Raw genomic sequence first — 25,081 nt, forward strand, 5'->3', positions numbered from 1 at the left:
CGAAATAATCAGCAAATTGCTAAAAACGAAAGCAACGTAACGCTCATCAGGCCAGCGGCTCCGTGAGCCAACATTGATGGTGTTTAGTCGGTGTTGTTGAATGAAGTCGAAATTGCCGATCCGAAGCACACGACAAGGAGACGAGTCGCCCCTTGTCGGCTCGGTTGCAGGGGTTCTTGGCGGCGCGGCAGCACCATGCCGGATCCCCAACAGGCGGGGCCCCTGTCCCCGCTGCTCCCGAACAGTTAATTGTTCGAAACACGGTTTTGGGTCCGCCAAAATGATAAACATGATAAACCAATCCCACCCAGGAAAAGGGAGTGCCTCACTTTCACAATTGAGAGCTTCCTAGACAACTGTGCTAGACATGTTGGTTATGTTGTTTTTGTTTGTTCTTCACACGATATCGACTTATATCCACTCATGGTCATGTTCCTTCAAGCGCGGAATAGGGGCGACTGCCAATGTTCCCAGCAGCTTGGCTTGCGCCATCCAATCCATTCTCACAACGGGCACTTCCTTGAGTTGCTCCGCCTTCTTAGCCGATCCACCACAATCTCCTCAGCTCTCAGCCGTTGTCTTCAGGTTATCTGTTGTTGCTTTTTTTTTCTTCCTCTAAAGCAAAAATGTTGCCTTGGTCCTCCTTACGTAACATCACAAACAACACCCCACCACCATTAGTGCCACCATGCCCATCATCACAGACTCCACCCCGACCCCATCTCGTCCGGCCCCGGGTCCTTCTTCCGCAGCACCGCGCGCCACATACGTCGAAAGAGATAGGCCCAGATGATCCACTCGGACGGCTTCTGCTGTCCGCGCTCGCTCCGCTCAAACACCTTGAAGCGGTCACCAAACCACCGCCACCTCAGGCTCGGGTCCCCCTCCATCTGCTCGATCAGCGTCCGCCGCTTGGGCCCGTATATCTTCTGCAGGCCGTGCACCGCGTTGTTGAGGTTGAACGTGAGCGCGTACGTCGCGACAGCCACGACAACCGTCACGATCGCCAGGTTGGTGCTGCTGTAGGACTCGTTGATGCTCCAGATTGCCTGTTGGTGGAAACGGGGGAGGTATGAGCGAGGATTTATGCTGCAAGAGAGTCGCGGTAGGTAGAGGGAATGGGGTTGGTGCTTACCATGCAGAGGCCCAGAGGAAGGAAGAAGATGCTAACGAAGGTGAGGAGCTTAACGTTCTCGCCAAGCTGTGTGGAAGCCCGAGATTCCATCACCGCGCTGGCATTAAAGAGCTGGGGTTGTCAGCAGAGCAAGGCGTGGGGGGTTGTTGTACAGCGCTATATCCAGATTGCGCTTTGGGCAGGGCAACTCACGCCGTCTCTCATAATGGTGATGCGTTCCAGCTTCTCCTGAAACTCCTGCCTCAGCCTCTTCAGATCCTCACACGACTCCTCCGCCACCTGGTCCGCTGTGGCGAGCACCTCCTGAGACTTCTCGTACCAGTAGTATTCCCGGTCGCTCTGCAATCCCATGGCGGTCCACGGCGTCACAGACCGTTTTCGAAACCTAACCCATTGTTGGATCGAATCATCCAGTAGCTTGTCCGCCTCGTGGATGAAATTGATAGCCCAGAAATAGCGCTTCGAGGTCGAAAAGGCGTCATCGTCAAACAAGATGTCCTGGAGTTGATCAGGCTGGCGCAAGACGCTGTCACTATCCACGAGCTTTTCGATGGACTGAAGGATCTCGCGCCAGCCGGCTGCCACTGTTCTAAGCGCCTCGGCCACATAGTATGTTGTCTGCGCCCTGAGGGTCGGCGCTGCGCACGTTTCGTATATGAATGGTGCCCAGAAGTCTTGAGGTGTCAGGCAGATGAGCGTCCAATGGATGGAGCTGGCTAACGACGGAGATTCGTTTACCAAGGGCACAGGAAAGATCTATAACAAAGTAAAGTCAGTTGTCAGCCTCAGTGCTTTCAAAGTTGCAACTGCTCAGGGAACCAAGATAGAATTACCGTAAAACAGCCCTTGCTCATTCCAACCGTAGGGGCATTGAAGAATCGAGTCGTGTTTCGCAGGTCTCCAACGTACCCGGTCTGGAGTGTAATCATGTGAAAAAACGCGATATGAAACTGCAAATCGGGTTCATCCGTGTTTCCGAGATTCTGATTCAACGAGTCCAGTCGAGTAATGGACGCGACGGGGCCGAACGACTCCAATGTGGTCGCCTGAACATGGACCTCAACGAGACTATTTAGAGAACCGAAGCAGGAAGCCAGGGACACCGACGACGGTCGATCGTCATCACACGCTCCAACCCATGGTATATGTTTTAACACCAAGCGCTCATCATTATGAGGGATTCCCTTCAAGGCTCGACTCGCTTCTCTTAGAATCGTTGGAGATATGCTTGAGAGTCCTTCCAGGAGGCTAATTCGTTGTCAGCATTTCTAAGCCCTGATTGTGAAAAAAAGAGTTGAAGCGACTTACACTAGCCTCCTCCAAGGACCGCCGGATTTGGAGTGACCGTGCTCCTGGCTGTCGATGAGGTCGGCTAGCCCAACCGTGAATTCCGCTCGCTCCCATTCCTCGCGGGGGTGTTTAGTATCAGGGTCTATCCATCGATACAGTCCACTGGGCCTGTACGCGCAGCCTTGCATTGGGTACCATATTCCTCTTGGCCAACCCCAATCCACGATCCACATGCTGCCAAACTTTTGCAGCTCTTCAGTGGCTTTTTTCAGGGCGCTTGCACCTTGAAGCGCGGGATCCGACGGTGCTCCGGAATAAAATGTCTCAGAAACAGTAAGTGGTAGCCGCCCGTCGTCAGGAAGCTTATTCCAGGAACTAAAGGTATCGCGTAAGAGCTTGGTCACTGCTGGCGCAGTGGTCCCCTCTAAAACCTGGCTGCTTCCATAATACAACGAAGTATCGTCCACCAGGCTCCACTCATTCGGTCGTCCGGTCGTCGTCGTGTAGGCCTTGATAAGGCTACTCAGATTCAATTTCCGACTGCCCCTGTCTGCATGAGCTGCAGCACGCTGGAAAATGTCGCGGAACTGGCGAACTGACAGCCGCAACGTCGTAGCCGTGGCCACTACCCAGTTCACCATATCATCTCCCTGCTCCACAAATTCGGGATCCAGCTGGCTCAGGTAGGATGTAAACATTTTCTTGATGTCTTCGGGTAACGGAACTGGGAAGGGAACCTGTCGGATATATCGCACGAGGTGACTGTCCAAGGAGGGTAGGTCCTCAGAGAGAAAGATCATGGCTCCCCCAAAGCGTTCGAGGGTCTGCGCGAGTGCTGCAACTGATGAGCAATTTATCTCACATACTGTTGCATGGACGGCCGATTCTCACCTTCTCCGAGTGGGTTCCGGAGCAGGCCATCCAGGCGCCTGCTCTTCAGCATGTTGTCTGCCTCGGAACTACTCAGCCGTCAGCGAAGCGACTCTCACCAGGGCATGAAAACACAAACAAGATCATGACCGCACCCCAACGAAAGCTTAGTTTGGAGTATAACGACAATCTGTTCGCGAAACTTTCGGGCTCCAAACCCATGTCGTCAGGGCTGAGACGAAGGGTTGGGCGGTGGCAATAATCTGCCAGGGACGATGCTGTCAATGCTTTTCCGAGACCTTCAGGACCTGTGCCCGCACTTCATTTAGCAGGTATGTTCTGTTTTCAGGTACTGTTGCCGTGCTCACCATGAAACTGGGCAACAAACGCTTTGCGTGAGATGTTTCCAGCGGTCAGGAGATCGTGATTTGTCCCCTCCAGAATCTCTTTTCGCCAGGCAAAGTGTTCCGTAATTTTCTCTTTAAGAAAGTTAACCAAATCCTGGCCTAGGGCGACGGTTTCTAAGGTGTCGGCATCCCACCAGAACGGTTCGACAGGACGGAGATCACGAATGGGGAAGGTTGTCCACTTTTTGCCTACGAGCAGAAACCCCTCAACCTTCGCCGGTGCCAGCAAAAGATATCTGGTGCTCAGAAGAACGTCTTCGGATAAGACAGAACTTGTGCATTTGGAACAATAACAACCAAAAGTAGCGGTTGTTTGCAGTGGTTCCTCGTTGTACAAGGAAAAGGCTGCGGGGTCTAGGATGGCTTGGACGACCTATTTCGCTGAGTTAGTAGTACGGGGCAAATAGAACGCTGCTTCCATCGAACACCATACCTTAGAACCATGTCTAAAACCGTCTGAGAACTCCGACTCCCAGACGCAGAGAGGGTAATCGCCAACCTCGACGTCAGAGATCTCCTGAAGACGTGCGAGATACTTCCTGTTTCTAGCGACGAGTTCCCCCAACCGAGTGACTGATTGTTTTGTATCCAACCCAATAACGGGGTGGTATGGGAACGCTTTGATCGGCCGCGCCCCGCTGTAACGGCCCAGTTCAAAGCGGCTGCTCGTTCTCGAGAAGCCCTTGCCGTTCCACCTGAAGTGCCAAACCTGCACCACGCAGGCCTCTGTGGTTGCCGTCCCGGTTATCATGTCGCACGACGAAACCTCAACCACTTGTTCAAGACCTTCTCCTCCTGGCCCAACGAGCAGCATTCCAGGAGAGAAGATAGTCGGTAGGTCGTCGAAGAGAACAACGCCGCGAGCTATGTTGGCATCTCTACTCCGGACAAGTGTCTTACACTGTTCATCGCAACAGCCGAGCAGGTCTGCGGTCTGCATTTTCAGACGAGGTGTCAAAGCGTGGCTGGCCTCGTGGTCGGCATACAGGGATCGAAGCTCACTATCGGGTTCCTCCGACTCGCGAATGAAAAAATTGAGGACATCCCGGTAAGAAAGTAGCTCCGTGAATGGGTAAGTGAAGGTTCTGTGTCCGATGCGAGTGGCTTGTCGGGTTTGCTGGCGATTCAGACAGGGACTCGAGGTGCATAGCAGCAGTGCAAGGAGGTCGCTGTCTTCCACGGTGATCTCCTGGAGGTGGCTTGATCCGTCCAGATCGGTCTTGCTTTTCGCAATGAAACCCAAGTGCTCGGTTTTCAGCACACGGCTTGCGTCTTGGACTGCAACGGGGACAATAGCACCAGCTTGAGCGGGCGGCCATGACTTCTCGAGGATCTGTAGGCGCCGGTCTAGAGTCCCAAGCGTGGTGTCGATTCTATTAAGAACTTCGATCAGTTTGGAAGCCGCCGTTTCATCGGAATCGGTTATGTTCTCCGCAACTGGAGGCGTGGATATTGACGTCGCCATGGAAGTCTTGTCACGGCGTTTTGCGCGGTGGAGGACGCGCGCGTCGTGGCAGATTCGAGCTTCTGGCGTCCAGGGCCTGGGGCCATGGTTGCAGTGCCACATCAGAAAACGGCCCCCACGAGAAACCTTGCTAGTCATGCAAGCATCTGTTGAATAAGCGACCAATCACCAGGCGCTGGGACACACTCTGGCCAAAAAAGCCAAAACGGGAGAGAGAAATTATGAAAAAGAAACGAAGTAAATCAAGAAAAAAGGGGAATCGTGAAGCGAGCTGGGCCAACTAATTAAATGACTGCTGCGTGTGGTGGGCGAATATCAAACATCAGGCCAACACTCCTTCTCAGCCTCCAAAAGTGTTCTCCATTTCCCTTCCACTCTCCCGAGAATCGCCTCCTTCACCTTCCCCTGCTCCTCCCCCTCCTCCCGCTGCACCACTTCGGCCACTGCATCGTCAATCAACTTCCCCAACTCTTCCACGAACCGTGAGAACTCCGGGCTGCTCCAATTGGGGATGAATTCCTTGCGTAGCGCACCGCCATCAGCATCCTCCTTGCCAGCGTCCTCGCCTGAAGGGTGGCGCTCCTCGGCCTTGTCGCGGGCCCAAGACCAGGCGTCCAGATAGCAGCGCTCAGTGCCCCAGAACGTGAGGGCTCCTTCCAACCAGGGAAGGAGGGTCGGCGGGGTCGTCGTAGCGGCGCTGCTGGTAAAGAGAGATCGCACAAGAGATCCGCCGGGTAGTTTGTTGGGGGAATCGACGGTGGTTGGATGAGTGCCGACAGATGAGAAGAGGGAGTCTAGTTGGACAAACCCCGGCAATTTTCCGCCCTGCGTGGAAACCTTATCCTGCGCGGCGGCCGAAGTAGCAGGGAATGGAACGGCGATTTCGATGCCCAAGTTGTAGCGATCAGCAACATCGATGAAAAAGCGTTCCTCCTTTCGGATGGCGACGAGAGCTTCAGTCACCCAATCTACCAATCGAGTCTCGAACGCTTCCTGCGATCCGGACACTTGCTTCGGAAGGTCGATTGATGCAAGGAATTGGCCCGCCGCGCGGATGTACGAGTGAATGTACAACCGGTCGTTGGCAAGCCAGCGACTCAAGATGTTTTTGGGCAGTCGACCCTCGGCACCGGCGAGTAGGAAGGGGTGCTGAGTCGCGGACTTGTAAAGCTGTTCTTCGGTTGCCAGAAGGTGGCCGGTGAGGGACCATGCCTGTTGCGGGGATGCCATGACGTAAAGAAAGGTTGGGATGTGGAGCGCGACGCACTACAATTCTTGTCAGCTCAAACGGAAACAAAGGTTTTATCGAATGAGTACGTTGCAAAAAAGAAGGGACTGACCTGAAATGCGCTTTCTCAGAAAGCTTGGTGGTGTCGCGGAACACGTCATCATGCGGAGATTCGGGTCTCCGGCAGGCCCCACCCACCCCGTTCCGGCACCGACATATCGGAGCTCTCCACCGGCCCGAACAAAGGCAAGAGAAAACAAAACGACCAAGAAAAAAGAGAAATTATCCCCACAGGGCAAAAAGACCGGACCCCAACCCCTCGTCCCAACCGCGAAGCGACAAGAAAAACAAAAAAAAAAGAAGCCCCTCCAGGGCAGACCTGGCCCTTCCCAACAACCCAGCCTTCCACCCCACCCCTCCCACTCCTTCCGAGGACGCGTGTGGATGGTCTAGCCGTCCACCTCCATCTTCGAGCCAACGCCGCCGGCGACGCCGTCGAGGTCTATCGCGTCGACACCGGCGGCGAGAGAGACGTACGCCCGGATCGTTGGCATCGGCGACGGAAGCGGCGGGGGAGGCGATTGTGGCTGCCGACAAGGCGGCTCCGAGGTCCCGGTCGTCCGCGTCGGAGTCCGGCGACCCGGCGGGGTCCCCCCGATTGTCGTCGTCTTCGAGGAACACCGCGACGGACGACCAGAACCACGCCGCCACCTCGAAGGCGTCGACAGCAAGGGCGAGCTGTCAGGGCTTGGGTTGGTTTTCTGACGACTAGAAGTGTGAGCGGTTAGCAGTGTACGGTTGTAAAATGGATTCAAGTTGCGATGGGTGACACAAAGATTTGACTTTACCAAGTCATCCAGGTACCGCTCCTCTATAATTATATCAGTGCCTGGCCAAAACGATCGTCGTAAAAAGTTGCTCAAACCGAGCAGGCGAGAGAAGTCTTCCGAGGCGATTTGCCCCCCGGAATTCGGCCCGGAACTCCGATCGCTTGACGTCCCGACCCGATCGCCTACACTCAACATTACCCCCCGTCGCCGCACCGACATACGCGTGGTCAGGGCCCTCCGATCGCTCGGCGTTCCGATCAGAAAGCTGGACGTGCAGATCGAGCTGGCCAACATGGTGGAGGAGGCCACCGCCTTTGCCCGCGGAGTGGCCTGCGAGCCGGGTGTGGTTAGGCGCGACTCCTCCAATCTGATTCTTGGACGGATGTTCATTCTTACCAACTCATACCACTCCACAGCATGCAAGCCTTGAGGTCTGGCGCGGGTCTCGAGGCGCGGACGCGAGGGGGACGAGGCATCTTCTTGGCTTTTTGTTTAAGTACTGTGAAGAAAATGTTAGTCTCTTCTGTACATGTGCAACTTATGCATTACAAATAGCAGACTAAAAATACAACAAAAGGACTGCAAATTATTATTACTCATACTCCGCTATGCCCTAGGGCGTGCCGGACCCTCAGCTATTTAGTGTACAGGAAGGCCGTGCCCTCCCGGGCCGGGTGAAAAACCCATACCAACAATCAAGGAACGATGCGTTCTGGTGAGTCTGCGTATACAAGGAGAGGAGGCCTCCTGGCCTCCGAACGGGGGCGCTTCAGGCCGCCGCTTCCAGCTCGAGCCTCCTGGCTAAGGTGTACATCGGCAGCTTCCCCGAGTCCATCAGCCAGTCGAGGACTCTCCTCGCCAGCCGTGCAGTCGTGGGATTGATGCGTGTAGAACAGAGTAAAAGTCCCGTCGTGTCCTAATTCCAGTCTTCTCCCATCTTCGAGTCAACGGTGGGGCCAAACACCACACTACCAGGTGTTCGGCAGTCTCTCGTCCCTCGCCACACTCGCAGGCAGGCGTTAGAACCTCCGGGACTCCCCGTGTGAACAAGAAGTCCCGTAGGCCGATTGCTCCCGTCCGGATTTGAATCAGCAGTGAGCTCTTCGCCTTGCTGAGACCGTCGTGCCTCCTTAGGGTTTCGTTCCGGAATAGCGTCTCCTGCTGATGGTCAAAGTCGTCCGCCGGCCTGGTGATTGCCCTGCCGTCCCGTTCCTTTAACCACCTCGCTTTCCAAGCCTCTTCTATTTTGTATCTATCCATTCATGTTATTTCTTGAATTTATTTTCCTCCAACAATCCTACTCCATCAACGCAGCCCACAACGTGCAGCGCAAAAATATCACGAACCAAGCTTAATGGTGTTTTGACCATCTCCGTTATTTTTGTTTTTGCTTGCCTTCAAACCACCGCCACGACCTCGTAGTCTCGAACTACCCGCAAAACACCGAATGCACAACACATTTTGCCGCCGCTTGCTCATTCATTTCAACAACGCCGCGCCCAGTCCCGACTAACACACTGGCGCATGTCGTTGAAATCGGAGCCTTGGCAACCCACACCTCCACAAATCAAGCTTTGAATAGGCAGGGAGGGAGACAATTCGCCCCACCGTGTTCAGGTCCAGCCATTCATCTTCCACGGGGCCTCTCCACGCCACATGCGTTGCAAGGGTGCGGTGGTTGGCCAAATATGGGATATCATGCATCATGAGATATTCGTAGCAGCATCCAAAACAGAGTTTAACCGTTGCACACAATATTTTTCCAACAACTTCCACAAAATCCACGGGTCCCACCGTCAACTACGTACATCAAATGACTAACTACCTTGACCGAGAAACATAAAAGTATCCAAGAACATACCCTCCCACTTCGTACACTGCACAAATCCACCGAACAAGTAACCCCCAACCCCCAACCCCCAACCCCAACCAGCAGCACTTAACTCTCCACCCCCTCCACCCTTCTCACCCACTCCCCCACCAACCCCCGATAATCCTCTGGGCCATACGGCTCCGTCACCTCCGCCCACCACCCCCGCTTGCGATGCACCTTCAAGCCCAGATCACTCACCAACAAATCCACATACGGCAGCGCGTCAAAGACAAAGTCCGGGAACTGGGCGCCATGCCCGGCCGGGTACCGCCAGCGGCCGAAGCGCGCGTGCAAGCGGGTCTCGGTGCGCACGTCGGTTATGGTTTTGGGTTGGTCGTGCTGTTGGTCTTCTTCTTCCACCTTCGCGTTGTTGGTGGGGGGTGGTGGTGTTGGTGGGAGGACGGTGGCGGGGAGGCGGTCGGTGAAGTAAGCGGCGATCCAGAGGCTTTGGGCGTGGGCGACGAGGGTGGTGGAGAAGTTGAGGAGCATGCCGGCGAAGGCGATGTCGCGAGTCTGGAGGAGGCGCTCGGATGGGGGTGCGATGAAGCGGTACAGCGTCCAGGGGGTGAGCGGTGTGGAGGGGTTGATGGCGTCCGTGGTTGTGAGCCCCTTAGTGGCGAGGAGCGGTGTCAGGTGTTTATTCTGCACGGGTTGGTCGCGCAGTCGCGGGAAGCGCGAGAGGATCGTCTCGTCAGCGAGCTTCACTTGCGTAGGGCTGAAGAAGTCGTCTTCCGAGGGCTTGCGAGGAAGTCCCAGCTCTCTGTCGATGCCTTCGGGCAGGAACTTGACAGGCGGCACATGTTTCCAGCCGGTGACACAGCAGAGCGCGTCCGTGTCAAGCTGTGTACCGTCGGATAGATGCACAGTTCTCTCAGACAGTCTTGTAAGGTCAGCGATGTGCACAATGATGGTACCATCTCGCACAAAGTCAAAAATATCGGTTGGGTAGTTCAGGATGGAGAAGGAGGATGCCGTGAACATCGCCTGACTCCACGGCTTGAGCTTTTGTATCTCCGGATGTGAGTCGTATTTGTTCAAGGTCAGGACGTCGTTGCCGAGGATAAACCAGAAAGCGTTCGTAATCGCACGGCCGAGCGCGGACCCGTGATAGAAGCGGCGGATCCAACCATAACCATCGACGTCACCCCATATGCAAGGACTGAACCACGTAAGTAGGCGTGTGTCTGTACGGCAGGGTCAACGGGCTGTCAAAACCACTGGTCTTGAACACGGTTACGATCGTACTTACGGACCAGTTTCTCGAGCCATTTCTTAAGCGGCGTAACGTAAGGAGGCGATATCCAAATTGGCCCATGGCCGCTTGCTGCAGGAGGCAGACATGTGAGCTTCGAACAGAGTACCACACGCCGGGGGACGACCCACCTCGTATCACCCAGTTTACCTTGACACCCTTTGAAGCATAAGCGTAGGCGACATCCCAAGCTGACTTTGTCCCGCCGAATATAGTCACTGTCTTGGCAGAATCGAGTGTTCCGGCGTACTTGGTGAAGTCTCTGCTGTGGAAAATGGGTACCCCAAACTTCTCTTGACCCTCAATGTGCGGCAGAAACGGCTCGGAGGTGAGTCCTCCAGCCATAACCAGCTTGCGTGCAAAGATTCGGGATTGGGCGGCACCATTTTGGACTGTCAAGATCCACCCTCCTTCGGGGGTGTCTTGGTGCTCGGCGACAGAGACCGCTGACTGAAAGCGGATCTTGTCAAAAATGCCAAACTTTTCAGCATACTGAGTGAGGTATTTGAACATGACCTCTCCCGGCATGTGTTCTCCGGGTTTGACGCCAAAGGTGTCAGTGCGCATAGGAAAGTCCGGATACTCGAAGGTCCCCAGCATATTGTTAGTCTTGAGGCCAGGGTACAGCCGCTCCTCAGCCCAGACACCCCCAACGGTAGTTCCGGAGTCCAGAATGGCTAGGCTCCTTTGGGGTTCCAGTTGATGGAATGTTTTTGCGGCGGCAAGGCCGAAGATGCCTATCATACATGTTAACGGGCAAGTCTCATATCTCCCAGAAGAGTGCAATCACCCGCCTGTTCCGACTACGACACAATCGAGCGTCTCCATTTTGGATGATGATTAGGACGTCAGGGGGGTGAGAGAGAGAGACCGGGGGGTTGTTTGTTGCGGTGGTGTCTTGTCTCTGCGCTCAATTCTGGCACGCCGTTCTCAGGATTCACCGAGGGATGTCAGGATGAGAAACAAAATCATAAATGACGGGGAAATCGCGCTGTGCTATGTGATTCTGCCGAGCGTCACATCGTGCCCCCCAGGACGGACACGGTCCCCTGTTCAGGAAACGAGCGACAGATTTAACTCTACCCCCCTGCAAGCCATGTGGGGAAGGAGCCCGCCCAACCAGCCGGTTCTCCATGAGCATCGTCCGGGGAACCGATGCGAACCCTCCAGGCTGTTGATGAGACCCTGGAGAGTTTACCTATGATCTCTTTGTTTGTCCCAAGCGATGATTGCAGCGTCAGCCCCACCGACGAGAAGCCCTGGTGAGCCCACGGAGTATCTTGTGGAAGTCGGGAACTGCTTTGAAAAGGGTCCCTTTCTTGAAGCATTCGCAGCATTCGAATTTCGAGCCCAAAAAGCATGAACTCTGGATCCATGTAATTTGACAGAGGGGTGGGATGTGACTCGTATGAGTTTGCTGTGCAGGTTGTCGATCGGACCATCACTGGGAGGCCCATGCGGGCCACTGTTTTGCAGTTGTAACACACACGGAGAAGGCCGCAAGGCGCCGCAGGAACCCATTCCCCGGGCGAAACTGGGGCTAGTTGTTTGGGGTGTCAAGCAATCGATGATTGAAGCATGGAAGTGAGGGTTGAGACCTGCCCGCCGACTTCGAATTCAGTCCATCAACTCGGTTGCGCACATGGGTAAGGTATGGTCCCATACTCTTATTGCTTGGGCTTGACCGACGGTTTATTCCGATAAACCTCGGAGCTAAATTTGGGAATGGTGGGCTCGGAGATGATGCGCAAACTGCATCACCAAAGGACTAGATTCTCGATGTTCGGGGACGGAGGGTGAGGGTCAGAACTGGTAAACCGGCCGCCTTCCTCTCTCTCGGTTGGTCCCGGGAAGCAACATGAAAACCAGAACGTTCCTTCCGCTGTTGGTTCCATCCAACGCAGGTAACCTTACCTAATGGAGGCCCGAAATACCTGGTATCCATGCATCGCATGGATTCAGCCACTTGTCCCATGCAATTCTGCCCAAACATATTGCGAAACCGAGTGCAAAAACACGGTTGTCCCAGGCAAACCCAGGATCCCAAGTCATGAGAATGCAATATGCGTCGCACAAACATCCAGCTCTCGTCGCAGAGCTGCATCTTTCCGGCCCAAGTTCCGACAGCCTTCATATTTTCCATCCCGCTGCTACTTTAGGTTTGATGCCTGCTTCCGCCAATGAATCTGCGGTGTGAGGCACCAACGCCAACCACGCGATGGCTCCCGCACTGTATCGGCAGCTTGTCAAATTGAATCGCCAGACCCGAGGCGATGGTGCGCCTTGCCCTGGTGCTTTGTGCGACGGTACCTGCCGATCGATGAGATACGCTTCAGGGTCGCACGAGTTGGGGAAAGTTTCGCTCGCCCATCTGGACGAGAGCAGGCTCAGGCCAATGTCACGAGGCCAAACAATCTCGTGTTTGTGTTCCCTTTGGCCATTAAGCTTAGATTCCGCTCATCCTTCCAGTTATGAGTTTATCATGATGCTGGGGTGTGCAACACGGGGCGTCTCCAACCTTGAACTGTCCCACATTCTTTATACCGTGAGATTCATCCCCTGATGCCACATCGTTTCAGACCGGCTCGTACTATCCTGAGAGCACCAGCAATCCAGCGGCGCCGTCGGCTCACGTCAACTGTAGCTATGGACACTTTTGTTCAAGAAGCCTTCACATTGCTTGGGATTGGCTTATTCGTGATTGGCCTCCGACTCTACATCAGGATATCTTCGTCCGGAATCAAGCATCTCCATGCGGACGACTACTTGATGATTGCGGCCGCGGCAAGTACATCTGCATTCAAGTGTTTGACCTTTTGCTAACTCGATAGACAGGTGGTTTATTCCGCCGAGACGTATCTTGCTTACTCGGTCGGGGCATTTTGGAAAGGGCTCGCCAACAATGCCATGACTGACGAACAACGTCGGCTGCTGGATCTGAATAGCGAGGAGTACCACTGGCGGTAAGAGGAATTACTAGTCAAGAAGGCTCAATTCAGGTCTGACAGATTTCAAGGGTCAATGGTTCCAAGACACAAGTTGCTGGCTGGTCTACTTACACGCTCTTGCTCTGGGTCATCAAAGCCGCCATGTGCAACCTTTATCTCCGTCTTACGGTATGACACCTCGTGCTTCCTGCGACTCAAACCACAGCTGATGGCAATTGCAGGATGGCCTGGGCCTTGAGAACCGCATATATGCTGGGTTTATTCTCATCGGGGCGACTTGGGTCGCTGTTCTTCTCTCTATCCTCTTTGGCTGCTATCCTTTTGAGAAGAACTGGCAAATATACCCTGACCCTGGGAGTGAGTGCTCCATCCTTATCCTCTGCGGAGGTTGCTGACTGAGATCAGATTCCTGTCAACCCGCTATCTCGAAGATTGACATCTTTGTCACGGTCGTTTTGAATGTAGTGACCGACCTTTACCTTATGAGCATCCCGATCCCCATGCTCTGGGCCTCTTCGTTGAAACCCCTTAAGAAGGCTGGCGTCATTCTTCTCTTTTCTGGCGGCGTTTTCGTAACCGCGGCAGGCATCTTGCGTTGCATACTGATCATCACTGTCTGGACCCCCACCAACTCTAATGACATGAAAACAATTGCTGATGCAAATGTGCCATTACAGGACCCAGTCAATGGTGCCCAAAAGGCAGGGTCGTGGGCCGTCCGAGAAACATTTGTCGCTGTGGTCACCTCCAACCTGCCCATCCTCTCGTCCCTCATCGCTCGTTGTTTCTGCCCAATCATCGGCAGCCTCCGATCACTCTCCTCTTCCGCAAACAGAGCAGCGAGGTTGTCCCAAAACGGAGACGTGAAGCTGCGAGGCTTTATCATCGAGAACAAGAACCCGCGGCGTGGGATGGGCCCCCGGAGCGTTAATCCTATCCCCAACTTCTCGGGACACGACAGCGAAGAGAACATATACACCCGCAACGACGAGGGCGGCGGCGGTGGCGGCACGGCCTCTTACGACATAGACCTTGAGTCAGCCCGCACGACGAGTGTCAGGCTCGGCGTGATTGTGAAACAGACGTCGATAGAGGTGATTGAGACGTTGAATCTCGGGGGCGAGGCGAGCGGGCAAGATGTCGGGGACTACTATCTCGTGACGCAATCACAGAGAGAGGCTGAAATATTGGCGAGGAAGCCAAGCGCTGGGAAACGGAGGCGGTCGAGTTCGGCGTTTGGAATTGGAAGAGCTGCTTGAGTTGAAGTCACGAGCTTTCTGGTCTATACGAGGGTTATTCGTTGGCAGGCAGGAATCAGGAGGTTGTGATGCGGTTTGGTTGTGGTGTTTTGGATACTTGGTGGTTTTCAAGACTATGCTGCGAGATTACTATGCATCAGTAAGGAGTTATGTAACTAGATACTACTACCTACTATATAGCAGCTACCTGTGTGCTCAGTGTGCTCAGTTGTACCCTTCAACTGAGCTCACTGAGCCTCTCATGTGGGTTCCCTGATTGGCTTGTTTAGCGATTGGCCTGTGGTTCCGCCCGTTGGCACATCCGTGACAGCATAGGTACCTAGCCGTCTTGGTTGCTTTTGTAGTGGCGTCGCTCCTTTTCTTATGTTCCAGAATGTTGTTTTAGATGGCCGCTACCTCGTCCGATATTTTGTGGAATAGGTTGAGTGTCTTGTCAACCCCCCCCCTTCCTAGTTCCCCCCCCTTGAAGTTGTCGGATGTGATGTGTAGTTGAAACTTTGGCGCCTTTGCGTCCATTAGATGGGTTAAGTCCATCTCCGCGAGGTTGATTATGATTGATGCAGTTTAATAAAACCGCTACTGAATTCCGATTCGATCCGATCACTGCGTTTAATGTCCACAGGAGGCCGTACGCGAGGTACCTACCTTTCCTGGAGGTATCTGGATGGCCTTTGTATACCTAAGTTGTATACCACGAGTTAAACCACTTACCTTCTCCGGAACATCCCAAGTTAATCCTTCCACTTTTGCAACATCTGTTTCTCAGAACTGGCATTGCAAAGGAACTCGGGAGCCGCAGAGGATCCGTTTGAGCCCAAACGCTTCCAAGTTTTGGATATAATGGTGTGCTTTCTTGCCACTGACCATCGCATTACCGCCAACACCCTACTTGAATGCCGGTTATGCCGTGATGGGCAACTCCTTGGACGGTGATAGCCACTTAGGAGATGAAGGCGGTGATGCTGGAGGTGTTGGTCTTGGTGGTGTTAGTGCATTCCCAGGCTGACGTTCCTACCCTAACCCTCCCTTGTTCATCCCATGTATTTCTCCATCCGGTAATCAAGCTGCCCCACAACACCCCGCACGGCCCACACCCTCCTGTCCCGACCATCACCGGGGCAGATTTCCGGAAGATTTCTTGTCGCTAGAGATGCGGCGTCCACTCGCTTCTTTCGTCAAAGTCTCTCGTTCGTTTTTCCACGCCATGGCTCCCGGTAGGCGCTTATGCCCACCCTCTTCCCTTGTTTTAGGCACCGGTACAGGGACAAAACTAACCGCAGCCCAGTTCGCGATCCCCGCCCAGTCGTTATTTCGGGCCCGTCTGGCGTCGGCAAGGGCACCCTCTACAAATTGTTGTTCCAAGTACGCCTACCGTTGTTCGCCCGTTGTCGCGATTCCTGACAGACTGGCCAGAGACACCCCGAAACCTTCACCCTCTCTGTATCGCATACCACCCGCGGCCCCCGCCCCGGCGAGCAAGATGGCGTCGACTATCATTATGTAACAAAGGAGGCGTTCCTGGAGCTGAAGGCCAATAACGGGTTCCTCGAGAAGTACGAACCGGACATAGCAACTCCTCAATCTTCGTCAGAGACCGCCCACTGACATCCGCGGCAACAGCGCGCAGTTCGGCGACAACTTCTACGGCACGTCGAAAGCCACGATCGAGGAGCAGACCGCCAAGGGCAAGACCGTCGTTTTGGACATCGAGGTGGAGGGCGTGAAGCAGATCCGAGCCTCGGGCTTCCCGGCTCGCTACGTCTTCATCGCCCCTCCGTCTGAGCAGGAGCTGGAGCAGCGGCTGCGCGGCCGTGGGACGGAGAAGGAAGAGTCCATCCAGAAACGCCTAACCCAGGCCAAGGTGGAGCTCGAGTACTCCAAGGTCCCTGGCATTCATGACAGGATCATCGTGAATGATGTTAGTGCTCCCCGTGTTAGCTCGAGGGGGTCGTTCGAGGTGCTGACGTCGCGCAGGATTTGGAGAAGGCGTACAAGGAGCTTGAGGAGTTCGTCTTTGCGGAACCCGGAGCGAGCGCTTAGATCTGCATGGCTTCATATTTTTGAGATAGACTGTTTTTATGGGCAAGGTATTTTGGTCAACAATCGATGCTTTCGCGTGCGGCTCTGCTTGGGCGATTCTTCCCGCGCCAAGCTTCCGCTGATGCAACACAATATGGCGAGATTGACCCAACCGCCTTCTTTACCTCATCGCGTGGGTTGTTCAACTGCCGTTTCCCGCTGCGGGTCCGTTTGTCGGGATGAATCCCAAGATGCCCGGCTGCTTATGAACCCAACTTCTTGGCCCCTGTCGAGAACCGCCAAAAACATACCTCGGGCGCCTTTCACCCGGGGGCCGTTCACGCGCTGCTTCAAATCCCGGCAACCAGGTCCTCCCCGCAATTATTGTCCGTCAAGACCCCGCAGACGTCGGAGGAAGCAACCCCAAAGAGAGCTTGGCATAGCTGCAAGCTCGAAGAAACCCGGGGGGTCTTGTGTACCACGGTCTCCTATTCGCTGAACCAACAGGCCTCGAGCCCGGCGTTGAAGTCCTTGCAGCGGGCTCGATGTCGAATGGCGTCTCAATCCTCCAACAGATTCCTTCCCGTATGCTCGAGGTCACCGAAAAGGATTCGATCGACGTGCGGTTCTCGATATGGCAGGTCTAACGGGCGGCTGGGGTTGAGGGAGAACTGAACCGGTGCTTGTTATTAAAACCCTCTCCCGGATCACTCGGTCGTGGGATCTTGAAGTCTTGTTCCACGATGCTCCTCGCACACCGAGACAATGGCTATCATCGGCGCGAAAGAACAGCATGTCGACCCGCGGCTCACGCGCATTGCGCAGGCCGACACGAAGCCATGGTACCAGAAACCGAACCTACGGTTTCTGTATTTTATCCTTGTCCCCACGGCTCTAGGTGTTGAATGGACGTCGGGATTCGATTCTTCCATGATGAACAGCTTACAAGCTGTCCAATCATGGGTCGATTGTCGGTTCCCGAGCCCCCCCTCCCCATGACGAGCCCGTCCCCTAACCAACATTTACACCAGACTTTGACAACCCAACTTCGGACCGTCTCGGTCTCCTCAACGCCATGTACTCACTCGGCGCGCTGATGGCGATCCCCTTCATCCCGACCGTGAGCCAATACCTCGGGCGGCGCGGGACCATCCTCTTTGCGTCGGCCATCATGTGCATGGGCGCCGGGCTGCAGGCTGGGTCGCGTAACTCCGACATGTTCCTAGCGTCGCGGTGGGTGCTCGGGTTCGGGATCCCGTTCGCCATCGTCAACGCGTCGTCGCTGATCGGCGAGCTGTCGTACGCCAACGAGCGGCCCGTCATGACGTCGCTGTTCAACGCCTCGTGGTTCGTCGGCGCCATCGTCGCCGCCGGCACCACCTACGGCACCTTCCAGATGTCGTCGACCTGGGCGTGGCGCCTGCCCAGCCTGCTGCAGCTCGTGCCCAGCTTCTTCCAGATCGGCTTCATGTACTGGTGCCCGGAGTCGCCGCGCTGGCTGATCTCCCAGGACCGCGGGGATGAGGCGTTTGCGATCTTGCAAAAGTACCACGGCGAGGGCCAAGACGGCGATGAGTTTGTGCGTCTGGAGTTTGCCCAGATCCAGTCGACCATCGCGCAGGAGAAGGAGCTCGAGTCGAAGTTTGTGTGGGCCGACGTCGTGCGCGACCCGCCCATGCGCAGGCGCTTTATGATTGCCGGGATTGTTGGCTTCTTCACCCAGTGGAGCGGGAACGGTCTGCTGAGTTTCTACATGAAGAAGATCCTGGCGCTGGTGAATATCACGGATGACAGGACGGTGCAGAAGATTATTCTTAGCAACACCTGCTGGGGCTTCATCAACGCCGTGCCCATTGCCTTGATTGCGCCGCGGTTTCCGAGACGGACCATGTTCCTGATCTGTACCATTGGGACGGCGGTGGTTTACACGGTCTGGACCGTTGCGAGTGCAAGGTCGGCGATCGAGAACTCGGCGGCCGCGGCCATCCCCGTCTTGGTGTTCATCTTTGTGTATTCGCCGTAAGTTACTTCGCATTCGCACTGCTCGTTGGGGGCGCAAGGATTAACAGACGGGAAAATAGGTTTTACAACATCGGCTGGAACGCCCTAGCATACACGTATATGGTCGAGATCTTCCCCTACCAACAACGATCCAAGGGCATCGCCGTGGAGCAGCTGACAGTCCGTTTCGCCGTCTTCTTCAACACTTATGTCAACCCGATCGCGCTCGATTCCATCGGCTGGAAATACTACATCGTATACTGCGTCTGGATCCTGGTCGAGATCGCCACGGTGTACTTGCTGTTCCCCGAGACGCATAACCGCACGCTGGAGGAGCTCAGCTTTATGTTCGAGGGCAAAGCTATGCAGGATAAGGTGCAGCAGAACGTGGACAAGGTGCTTCAGGTCGAGTTGGATACCGTCCAGCGACGGTCGTCGGGGGCGGGGGCTGCTACTAATGAGCAACGGGTTTGAATTGTCGCGGAGAGGCGATTACGTCACTTGGCACATGCGGGAATGTCGTATGTGATTAGCGGGCTTGCTGGCGAAGCGGCGTGGTTCAAGAGCCGCGACTACAACAAAGAAAGTTAACAATCACTCTGAAACTGCACGGCTTCTTTATGTGCACTTACATTCCAATGGTGTCCGGTAATCTAGTATTTTAATCCCAGTTCTCAGGTAGAAGGGTAGAAGGCGACAAGTTCCGGAATTACTGGAGATCTGCTGCGGGTTCTGTGATGGCCCCTGCATGTTCGACTCTGTCGTCCAAGTATAATATTACTTGCCGGTCGTCTACTGCTCCTGACGCTGAAGCTTTCTCCAATCTCTCCTCGCAGCCTTCTCCTCCGGGGTAAGGCGGGCTCTGACTCTCGGTGGTGGTGCCTTACTTCCCGCGACCTTGGCCTCCAGCAGCAGCGGATACAAATTTGCGAAGGCCTCTTGGATGTCTTCGACGGCCTTGGCGCCCGTCAGCACAATCTTGCCAGTGCTGAAGACGAGGCACTTAAGCTTGGGCCGCAGCATGGTGTAGACCAGGCCCGGGAACAGCTCCGGCTCGTACATGGCCGACTCGCGGTACATGTGGGCGATGCGTTCGAGGCGGATGAGGAAGTCGCACGTGGCGGACCCGACGTAGTTCTGCACCTTAAAGTCGCTGAACCCGGTCCCGAAGCCGCACTTTTGTAGGGCGCGCGCGTGTTTGCGGGCAGCCAATTTGGCTAGCGCCTCCGACTTGGCCCCCGTGATGACCATCTTGCCCGATGAGAAAACGAGTGTGGTGGTGCGCGGCTCGCGGATGCGCATGATCAGAGCGTGGAATTTCCTTCGGTTGTATTCGACATTACGGGCTTGTTCGGAAATGAGCCGCAAGTCGAGTCGGCAACCCAAGTCGACGGTTGCGACGACGTTTTGTATTATGGGAGCCGGCCAGTCGGGCTTGATCCGTTCCCGCCAGGATGTCTTGGGTTGGCGGTCTCGTAACTCTCGTTCGGCCCCGGAGCGGGTCTGTACATTGGGAGGCATGTTCGGTGTTGTATTTATCGTTCGGATGTCCACAAGTTGGTTTTTTTCCGGTGTGTGAACTTATGATCTCGTTTGAGCGTTGAGTAAGTGATCTGGGTTTCGAATTAGTTAGACAGGTTCTCTTGGTTTCAACAATGCCATTGATGGGGAAGCTAACGCTCTAATACCTTGACGCTGGGACAAAGGGTCCGTCTGGGTGTTGAGGCAGTCTTCGATAATTGTTGTCGAACAAAGGTGAGGCGAATATGGATCGTATTTTAGACAATGTTATGTCCACAACAAAGGGAAACAATGGTTTTGTAATAGAAGTTCTTGTAGGTTGAGAAGTTGCAGAATCTCCCAGTCAGCGGAAAAGTCAGCGGAAAAGGTTGGATTCAGAAAGACGAGGGACTAGGGCTGGGTGGATCAAGCAAGCGAAAGAACTTGACAAGTGAAGGATGGATTTGTTGCTACAAACCTAACCTCCGCATGGATGGGATAATGGCCCCTTCCCGAGTGGTGAACTTTGACCAGACAACGATTCCAAACAACAACGACACCCGGTCATGTAATCATGACATCGAAACCCGGCAGGATACCCCTAATTACCTGGTATGTGGGTGACATGATGGAAATGCACTGTGCTGTGTATGCATGGCATGGTAAGAGTTAGAAGAAGGAGGAAGAATGTTTTGCAGATCAGCTGGTCTGGGAGGGCCAGGCAACGCATGCGTAGAGGGACAGCAGACAATCCCGAATTCTAGGCCCAAATGTCACCTGCCATGGCTCGAGAAAGGGACTGAAAATTTGCACAAGCAACGAACTCGCACCTTGTAATCTTGCAACATCATCTTGACCTACCTCCTTGACGACTCCAGGATGCGCTTCATTTTCTTATTCCTTCGTGGCCGCCGCAACAAGTCAATACGGCCTTCGACTAACGATAAACAAGAAACGAAGGTGAAGGGAGAGAGCCTCTTCCGCTGGCTGAAGTCGGGCAAACGCAGCCAAACCGGAGGCGAGGCTGCTTCCCCCGAAGATGCCCCAGCGCCGCCACGGCCATCCGACGGGTTGATCGCAGAGCCACGGGGGCCTCCATCACTGTCGGCAGATGAAAGCTCTACTTCGACGAAAGGCCCGAGCTCTTTTAAACAGTGTAATCTCGACGCTGCGCCGAAGACCGCGATGAGACGCCCAAGACTCCGCCGTATTGCGGGCGTTGCCGACCTCAAGGTCCTGGCGCGTCAAAACATGCCGACTCTGGATGGAGACAGGTTACTACCAATGGGCGCGCCTGCGATTGGTCGAGCAACCAAACTGGCAAAGGTCTAGTGGTCCGTCATGCCAGACTGGGAAACCATGTTCGAGGGAGATGGGGAAGACGACAAGCGGCGACCGGCCCAGTGCCCACAAACAACATTGATCTTGGTACATCGTTGACATCTGACGTCAAAGCCATGACGGATAAAGGAAAGAGACGCGCCGAGAGCCCATCTTGTGCCCTCCCTCAGTCAGGCACGGCCTAGCTCCTCGATTGCATCTCGATGGTGATGGAGAACAACGACTTCGTTGGCGTCGCGACTCAACCTCACGCAAGCGACACCAGCTCACGCTCAAGCAGCCGCACCAGTCCATGGCCATTCGGTGTCACTCTGTCAACCTGGGCTTCCTCGAGCGAAGCTTACACACAGGAGGTCGCTCCGGTCTCCGTAACATCCACACGAGCCAGAGTGGTATCCGAGCCGCAAACCCGACGCCGCAACCGGTAACTCCTCAGCCAACGCGGCTCGATTGTGATGCACGTCTGTACCGAAAACCTTGTCGAGCAGCTGACCGAAGCGCTTGCCTTGCAGCAAGGTGAGGGTTTGAAGCCAACGAATGGCGACAGTAACGGAATCGAGAGGCGTGATTACGGCTTCAAGTCTAGCTTGACACAGATGCAATTGCCGTTGGTGATCGAAGCGTACAAGGGGGTATTGAAGTGGCGTAAGCGAGAGACGGTGTTGTCGCAGGTAACGCGGCCGGCGGTCGAGACGGACGCGATTCGTTCGAGTAGATCGTCTCCAGATGCGGCGGCGAATGCTACACGCGAAGCGGTGCCGACTTTGGAACACTGGTTGGCTACGTTGAGTGTTACGTATGACGGTTTGGTCAAGGAAGGGGGAGAGAGTGTTTGAATCGAACATATTTTGGCGGATATCGGAAGTTTTGGAAAAGAGTAGTTATTGGAACGAGAAAGCAACAGATTTCAATGAATTCAACGATAATTCTTAGGTAGTTTCTCTAAGAGCTAATATTACCCATCTACTTTTGGGATATTCTCTTTGGGGATGTTCCATCTGTCTGGGAAGGAGCGTTGATTTATGCCCAACTTTCCGCCCTCGATCTTGCCTAGGTACTTGGGTACATGCCAGGTGCCCCGATCCCAATGGGGCCTCGTTAAGGCCGCCCTTTTCCCAATGAGTTTACACAGTATGGCGAGAGTCAAAGAGAACATAAGAGATGAGCTTTCCACACCTTTGAACCCGAAAAATTGCCCGGGTATATCCTACCTCTCATCACGGCGCCGGCTTTCCCGATGACCGCTGCATATGGCCATTTCTCTTCCAATAGAACCCTAATATGCATGTCTAATTCCTCCCACAAGCCCCCTCATACGGTCTCAAGAGTTGGCGAGGCTTTTCCTCGGATTCATCATCGATAGAGGACGATTGTTTTGGTCCAGCAGAACGTATAAAAACCAGGACTTGTTCCTAAATATGAAAGGCAGCGAGAATTTGGAAAGTGCGGGGGAAAGTCCCTGCTGCTGCTTAATTCACCGTTCAAAAAGTGCTGACGCAAATAAGGAAGCTTTGAGATAAGCGCCGGCCCGCAGTGGAATCACTGCATTTCTGTATTTCTGGTGGTCTGCTGTTTGGCAATGTTTCTCCCAAGGCAACCGTGAATTAACTGCCTAACAACCCAGAGATCCGGCACAAAAAGGCAGCGGGCCGCAGCCATACGTTTGAGCGACTCGCAATTGGGCACTCCATCCTTCATATCGGTTTGAACTAGACTTTCTTACGGCGGTTCGACCACGGTTCGCCAGAGGAGCAAAACTTCGGGATGGTAACCGGTCCAACGGCTCGCCTCAATACCGGTTCCTTGGTTAACTGACTCTATTGACAGGAACAGGGCGCCGCCAAAGCCCAACGTTGTAATCTACGTCCGGCCGACGTGGGCCGCCGGCCGTCTCGACGTATCCCATTACCGCGGAGGGCAGCGCGAGAGAACACTGCTACCAGCGCGCATCACTACTTATTGGCGTGATCCAGGGCTCCCAGTGCGCCATCTCCGTAAGGAAGGATCTACTCCTTTTAGGAGTCTTTAGTCACGATCTAATAAATCATTGTGTGGAATGCATTTTAGCCAGAATTCCCGCCATGTACATGACACGGGGCGTTGATATGCGCCGCACGTTCGAACACGGAAACGGGTACCCAATGACATGGCCAGCGCTTAATCGTCCATATCACTCCGGCCAGGGACTTACCGGATCGACAAACTTTGAGCTTGTTTCCCGGCCGTCTTCCACATCCCGACCCGGCGCTTGTAACCCAGGTATGCGGCTGCCTTGGCAAACCCAAGCCTCATTGATACTCGGGTTCTCGAAGGTCTGCGTTTTTACAATGCCAACCCTGGTTGGTACCTCTGATCTTGGCGAAACATGAAGGGTTCCGCGCTGTGTGCCCCAAATGGGGGCACGCTTTTCACCCGCGTCATCCTCAGCGTAAACCAGGGCCATCCTAGAAAGTCAATTCTAGCCGAGGGAGATCAACGGATCGACTCGAGGCTGCTCCGATGCAGTTCATCACACTGAGGCACAAAGCCCGTCTGCATCCGAGCATGATCTCGCTTACTTGATCACAGGGGAGGTTCCCTCCCCCTGAGCCTCCGCCTGACTGACGATCACCGGAAGCCAGGGAAGAGCAATTACAGCTGCAGGCCTATCCATTCTGGCTCGCAATGGGAGACATGTCATACTGAGGCCGCGTGGCCATGGGTAAGAGGACTGCCTCCGCTTCTCGACGGGCCCACGGGGAGAGAAGACGATAAAGCTCCTGCTGTTCTCCCATTCTCCGGTGCACCGGCGACTAGAGGTCGACCTTCTCCTAGTACTGATATCCCCGCAGCGAATGACAATGAAACCCACAACAGCACCAAGGCGTGTTCTGCTTCTGACTAATTCGGAGCATGGCCAAGCCAGCGTTTTCCTCGCAACTAGCTACGCTCTGCTCACGTTCGAGGATGAAGACGTTGAAGTTCACTTCGCCTCGTTCGACCCCATCAAGTCCTTTGTCTCGAGCACCTCAGACCATGCCCAACAAGACAAACCTGGGGCACGGCCCATCTTATTCCACACCATCGACGGTGTGGATATGGTGTCGGCTTGGACACGTCCCGAGATCACAGCAGAGCAGGAAGCCTTGAAGAACCGCAGCATGATACCCCTCCTCCACGTCATTAGACGGACGTTAGTGCTCCTCAAAGTCACACTCCCCTGGACGGGACCGGAATTTGTTCAGATTATGCACTCCGTTGCCAACATCGTCCGAGACGTGGAACCGGATATCATTGCCGTCGACCCGTGCTTCTCCCCGGCCCTCACCGTCCTCCGGCACATCAGAGCTAAGTTCATCATTCTCTCGCCAAACACAATCAAGGACTTTGCCATTCCTGTCCAACCCAACGCCGAAGCACTCTGGAAGTATCCCAGGTGCGTCCCACCAACCCCCTTCCCCCCTTCCCCTCCCACCCTCACACCACCACACTACCACTAACACCCCTTTTTTTTTCTTCCTTCCCCCAGCCTCGGGAACATACTACCCTTACCCCCCTCCCCCTTCCACGCCATTCCCCACAACACGCTCCTCATCATCTCTCCTCATAATCACCAATCTTCGACCCGAGCGCGCGCCCTCGCCCACTAACCTCGGCCACCCACTAACAACCCCGGCACCCGGC

At 54.7% G+C, this 25,081-nt stretch overlaps 8 protein-coding genes across 8 annotated transcripts in view; 5 read left to right on the forward strand and 3 right to left on the reverse strand.

Moving 5' to 3' along the window:
• Nucleotides 1-698: 698 nt before the first annotated feature.
• On the reverse strand, nucleotides 699-7,615 carry CHGG_04318 (uncharacterized protein; the record flags this gene model as incomplete). The annotated part of the gene is made up of 12 exons (XM_001223531.1): nucleotides 699-1,049; nucleotides 1,136-1,201; nucleotides 1,328-1,891; nucleotides 1,969-2,203; nucleotides 2,444-3,187; nucleotides 3,292-3,384; nucleotides 3,435-3,603; nucleotides 3,664-4,075; nucleotides 4,136-5,243; nucleotides 5,502-6,433; nucleotides 6,933-7,133; nucleotides 7,412-7,615. The coding sequence occupies 12 exons, from the start codon at nucleotides 7,613-7,615 to the stop codon at nucleotides 699-701; spliced, it is 5,079 nt and encodes a 1,692-aa protein (XP_001223532.1).
• A 1,549-nt stretch (nucleotides 7,616-9,164) lies between these two features.
• On the reverse strand, nucleotides 9,165-11,178 carry CHGG_04319 (uncharacterized protein; the record flags this gene model as incomplete). The annotated part of the gene is made up of 4 exons (XM_001223532.1): nucleotides 9,165-10,282; nucleotides 10,348-10,422; nucleotides 10,482-11,087; nucleotides 11,163-11,178. 4 exons carry the CDS (start codon nucleotides 11,176-11,178, stop codon nucleotides 9,165-9,167), a joined length of 1,815 nt encoding a protein of 604 aa, XP_001223533.1.
• A 2,620-nt stretch (nucleotides 11,179-13,798) lies between these two features.
• Nucleotides 13,799-14,557, forward strand: CHGG_04320 (uncharacterized protein; the record flags this gene model as incomplete). The annotated part of the gene is made up of 1 exon (XM_001223533.1): nucleotides 13,799-14,557. The coding sequence occupies one exon, from the start codon at nucleotides 13,799-13,801 to the stop codon at nucleotides 14,555-14,557; it is 759 nt and encodes a 252-aa protein (XP_001223534.1).
• A 1,204-nt stretch (nucleotides 14,558-15,761) lies between these two features.
• On the forward strand, nucleotides 15,762-16,597 carry CHGG_04321 (uncharacterized protein; the record flags this gene model as incomplete). The annotated part of the gene is made up of 5 exons (XM_001223534.1): nucleotides 15,762-15,771; nucleotides 15,843-15,919; nucleotides 15,971-16,110; nucleotides 16,178-16,475; nucleotides 16,532-16,597. 5 exons carry the CDS (start codon nucleotides 15,762-15,764, stop codon nucleotides 16,595-16,597), a joined length of 591 nt encoding a protein of 196 aa, XP_001223535.1.
• Nucleotides 16,598-17,535: 938 nt separating this feature from the next.
• CHGG_04322 (uncharacterized protein) lies at nucleotides 17,536-19,051 on the forward strand (the record flags this gene model as incomplete). Its single annotated transcript, XM_001223535.1, has 3 exons — nucleotides 17,536-17,539; nucleotides 17,608-18,595; nucleotides 18,658-19,051. 3 exons carry the CDS (start codon nucleotides 17,536-17,538, stop codon nucleotides 19,049-19,051), a joined length of 1,386 nt encoding a protein of 461 aa, XP_001223536.1.
• Nucleotides 19,052-19,369: 318 nt separating this feature from the next.
• On the reverse strand, nucleotides 19,370-20,098 carry CHGG_04323 (uncharacterized protein; the record flags this gene model as incomplete). The annotated part of the gene is made up of 1 exon (XM_001223536.1): nucleotides 19,370-20,098. The coding sequence occupies one exon, from the start codon at nucleotides 20,096-20,098 to the stop codon at nucleotides 19,370-19,372; it is 729 nt and encodes a 242-aa protein (XP_001223537.1).
• Nucleotides 20,099-20,651: 553 nt separating this feature from the next.
• On the forward strand, nucleotides 20,652-22,254 carry CHGG_04324 (uncharacterized protein; the record flags this gene model as incomplete). The annotated part of the gene is made up of 4 exons (XM_001223537.1): nucleotides 20,652-20,689; nucleotides 20,956-21,351; nucleotides 21,548-21,842; nucleotides 21,907-22,254. 4 exons carry the CDS (start codon nucleotides 20,652-20,654, stop codon nucleotides 22,252-22,254), a joined length of 1,077 nt encoding a protein of 358 aa, XP_001223538.1.
• A 1,245-nt stretch (nucleotides 22,255-23,499) lies between these two features.
• The window catches only part of CHGG_04325 (uncharacterized protein), a gene marked incomplete at both ends in the record, with an annotated part of 2,383 nt that continues 801 nt past the window's right edge, over nucleotides 23,500-25,081 (forward strand). Inside the window, 2 exons of the mRNA XM_001223538.1 lie at nucleotides 23,500-23,677; nucleotides 24,275-24,833. Coding sequence (XP_001223539.1) covers nucleotides 23,500-23,677; nucleotides 24,275-24,833 — 737 coding nt within the window. The remainder of the gene's footprint in view (nucleotides 23,678-24,274; nucleotides 24,834-25,081) is intronic.

The sequence above is a fragment of the Chaetomium globosum genome, genomic scaffold (genome assembly GCF_000143365.1).
Source record: "Chaetomium globosum CBS 148.51 scaffold_4 genomic scaffold, whole genome shotgun sequence".
In the NCBI taxonomy this organism is placed as follows: Eukaryota; Fungi; Ascomycota; class Sordariomycetes; order Sordariales; family Chaetomiaceae; genus Chaetomium; species Chaetomium globosum.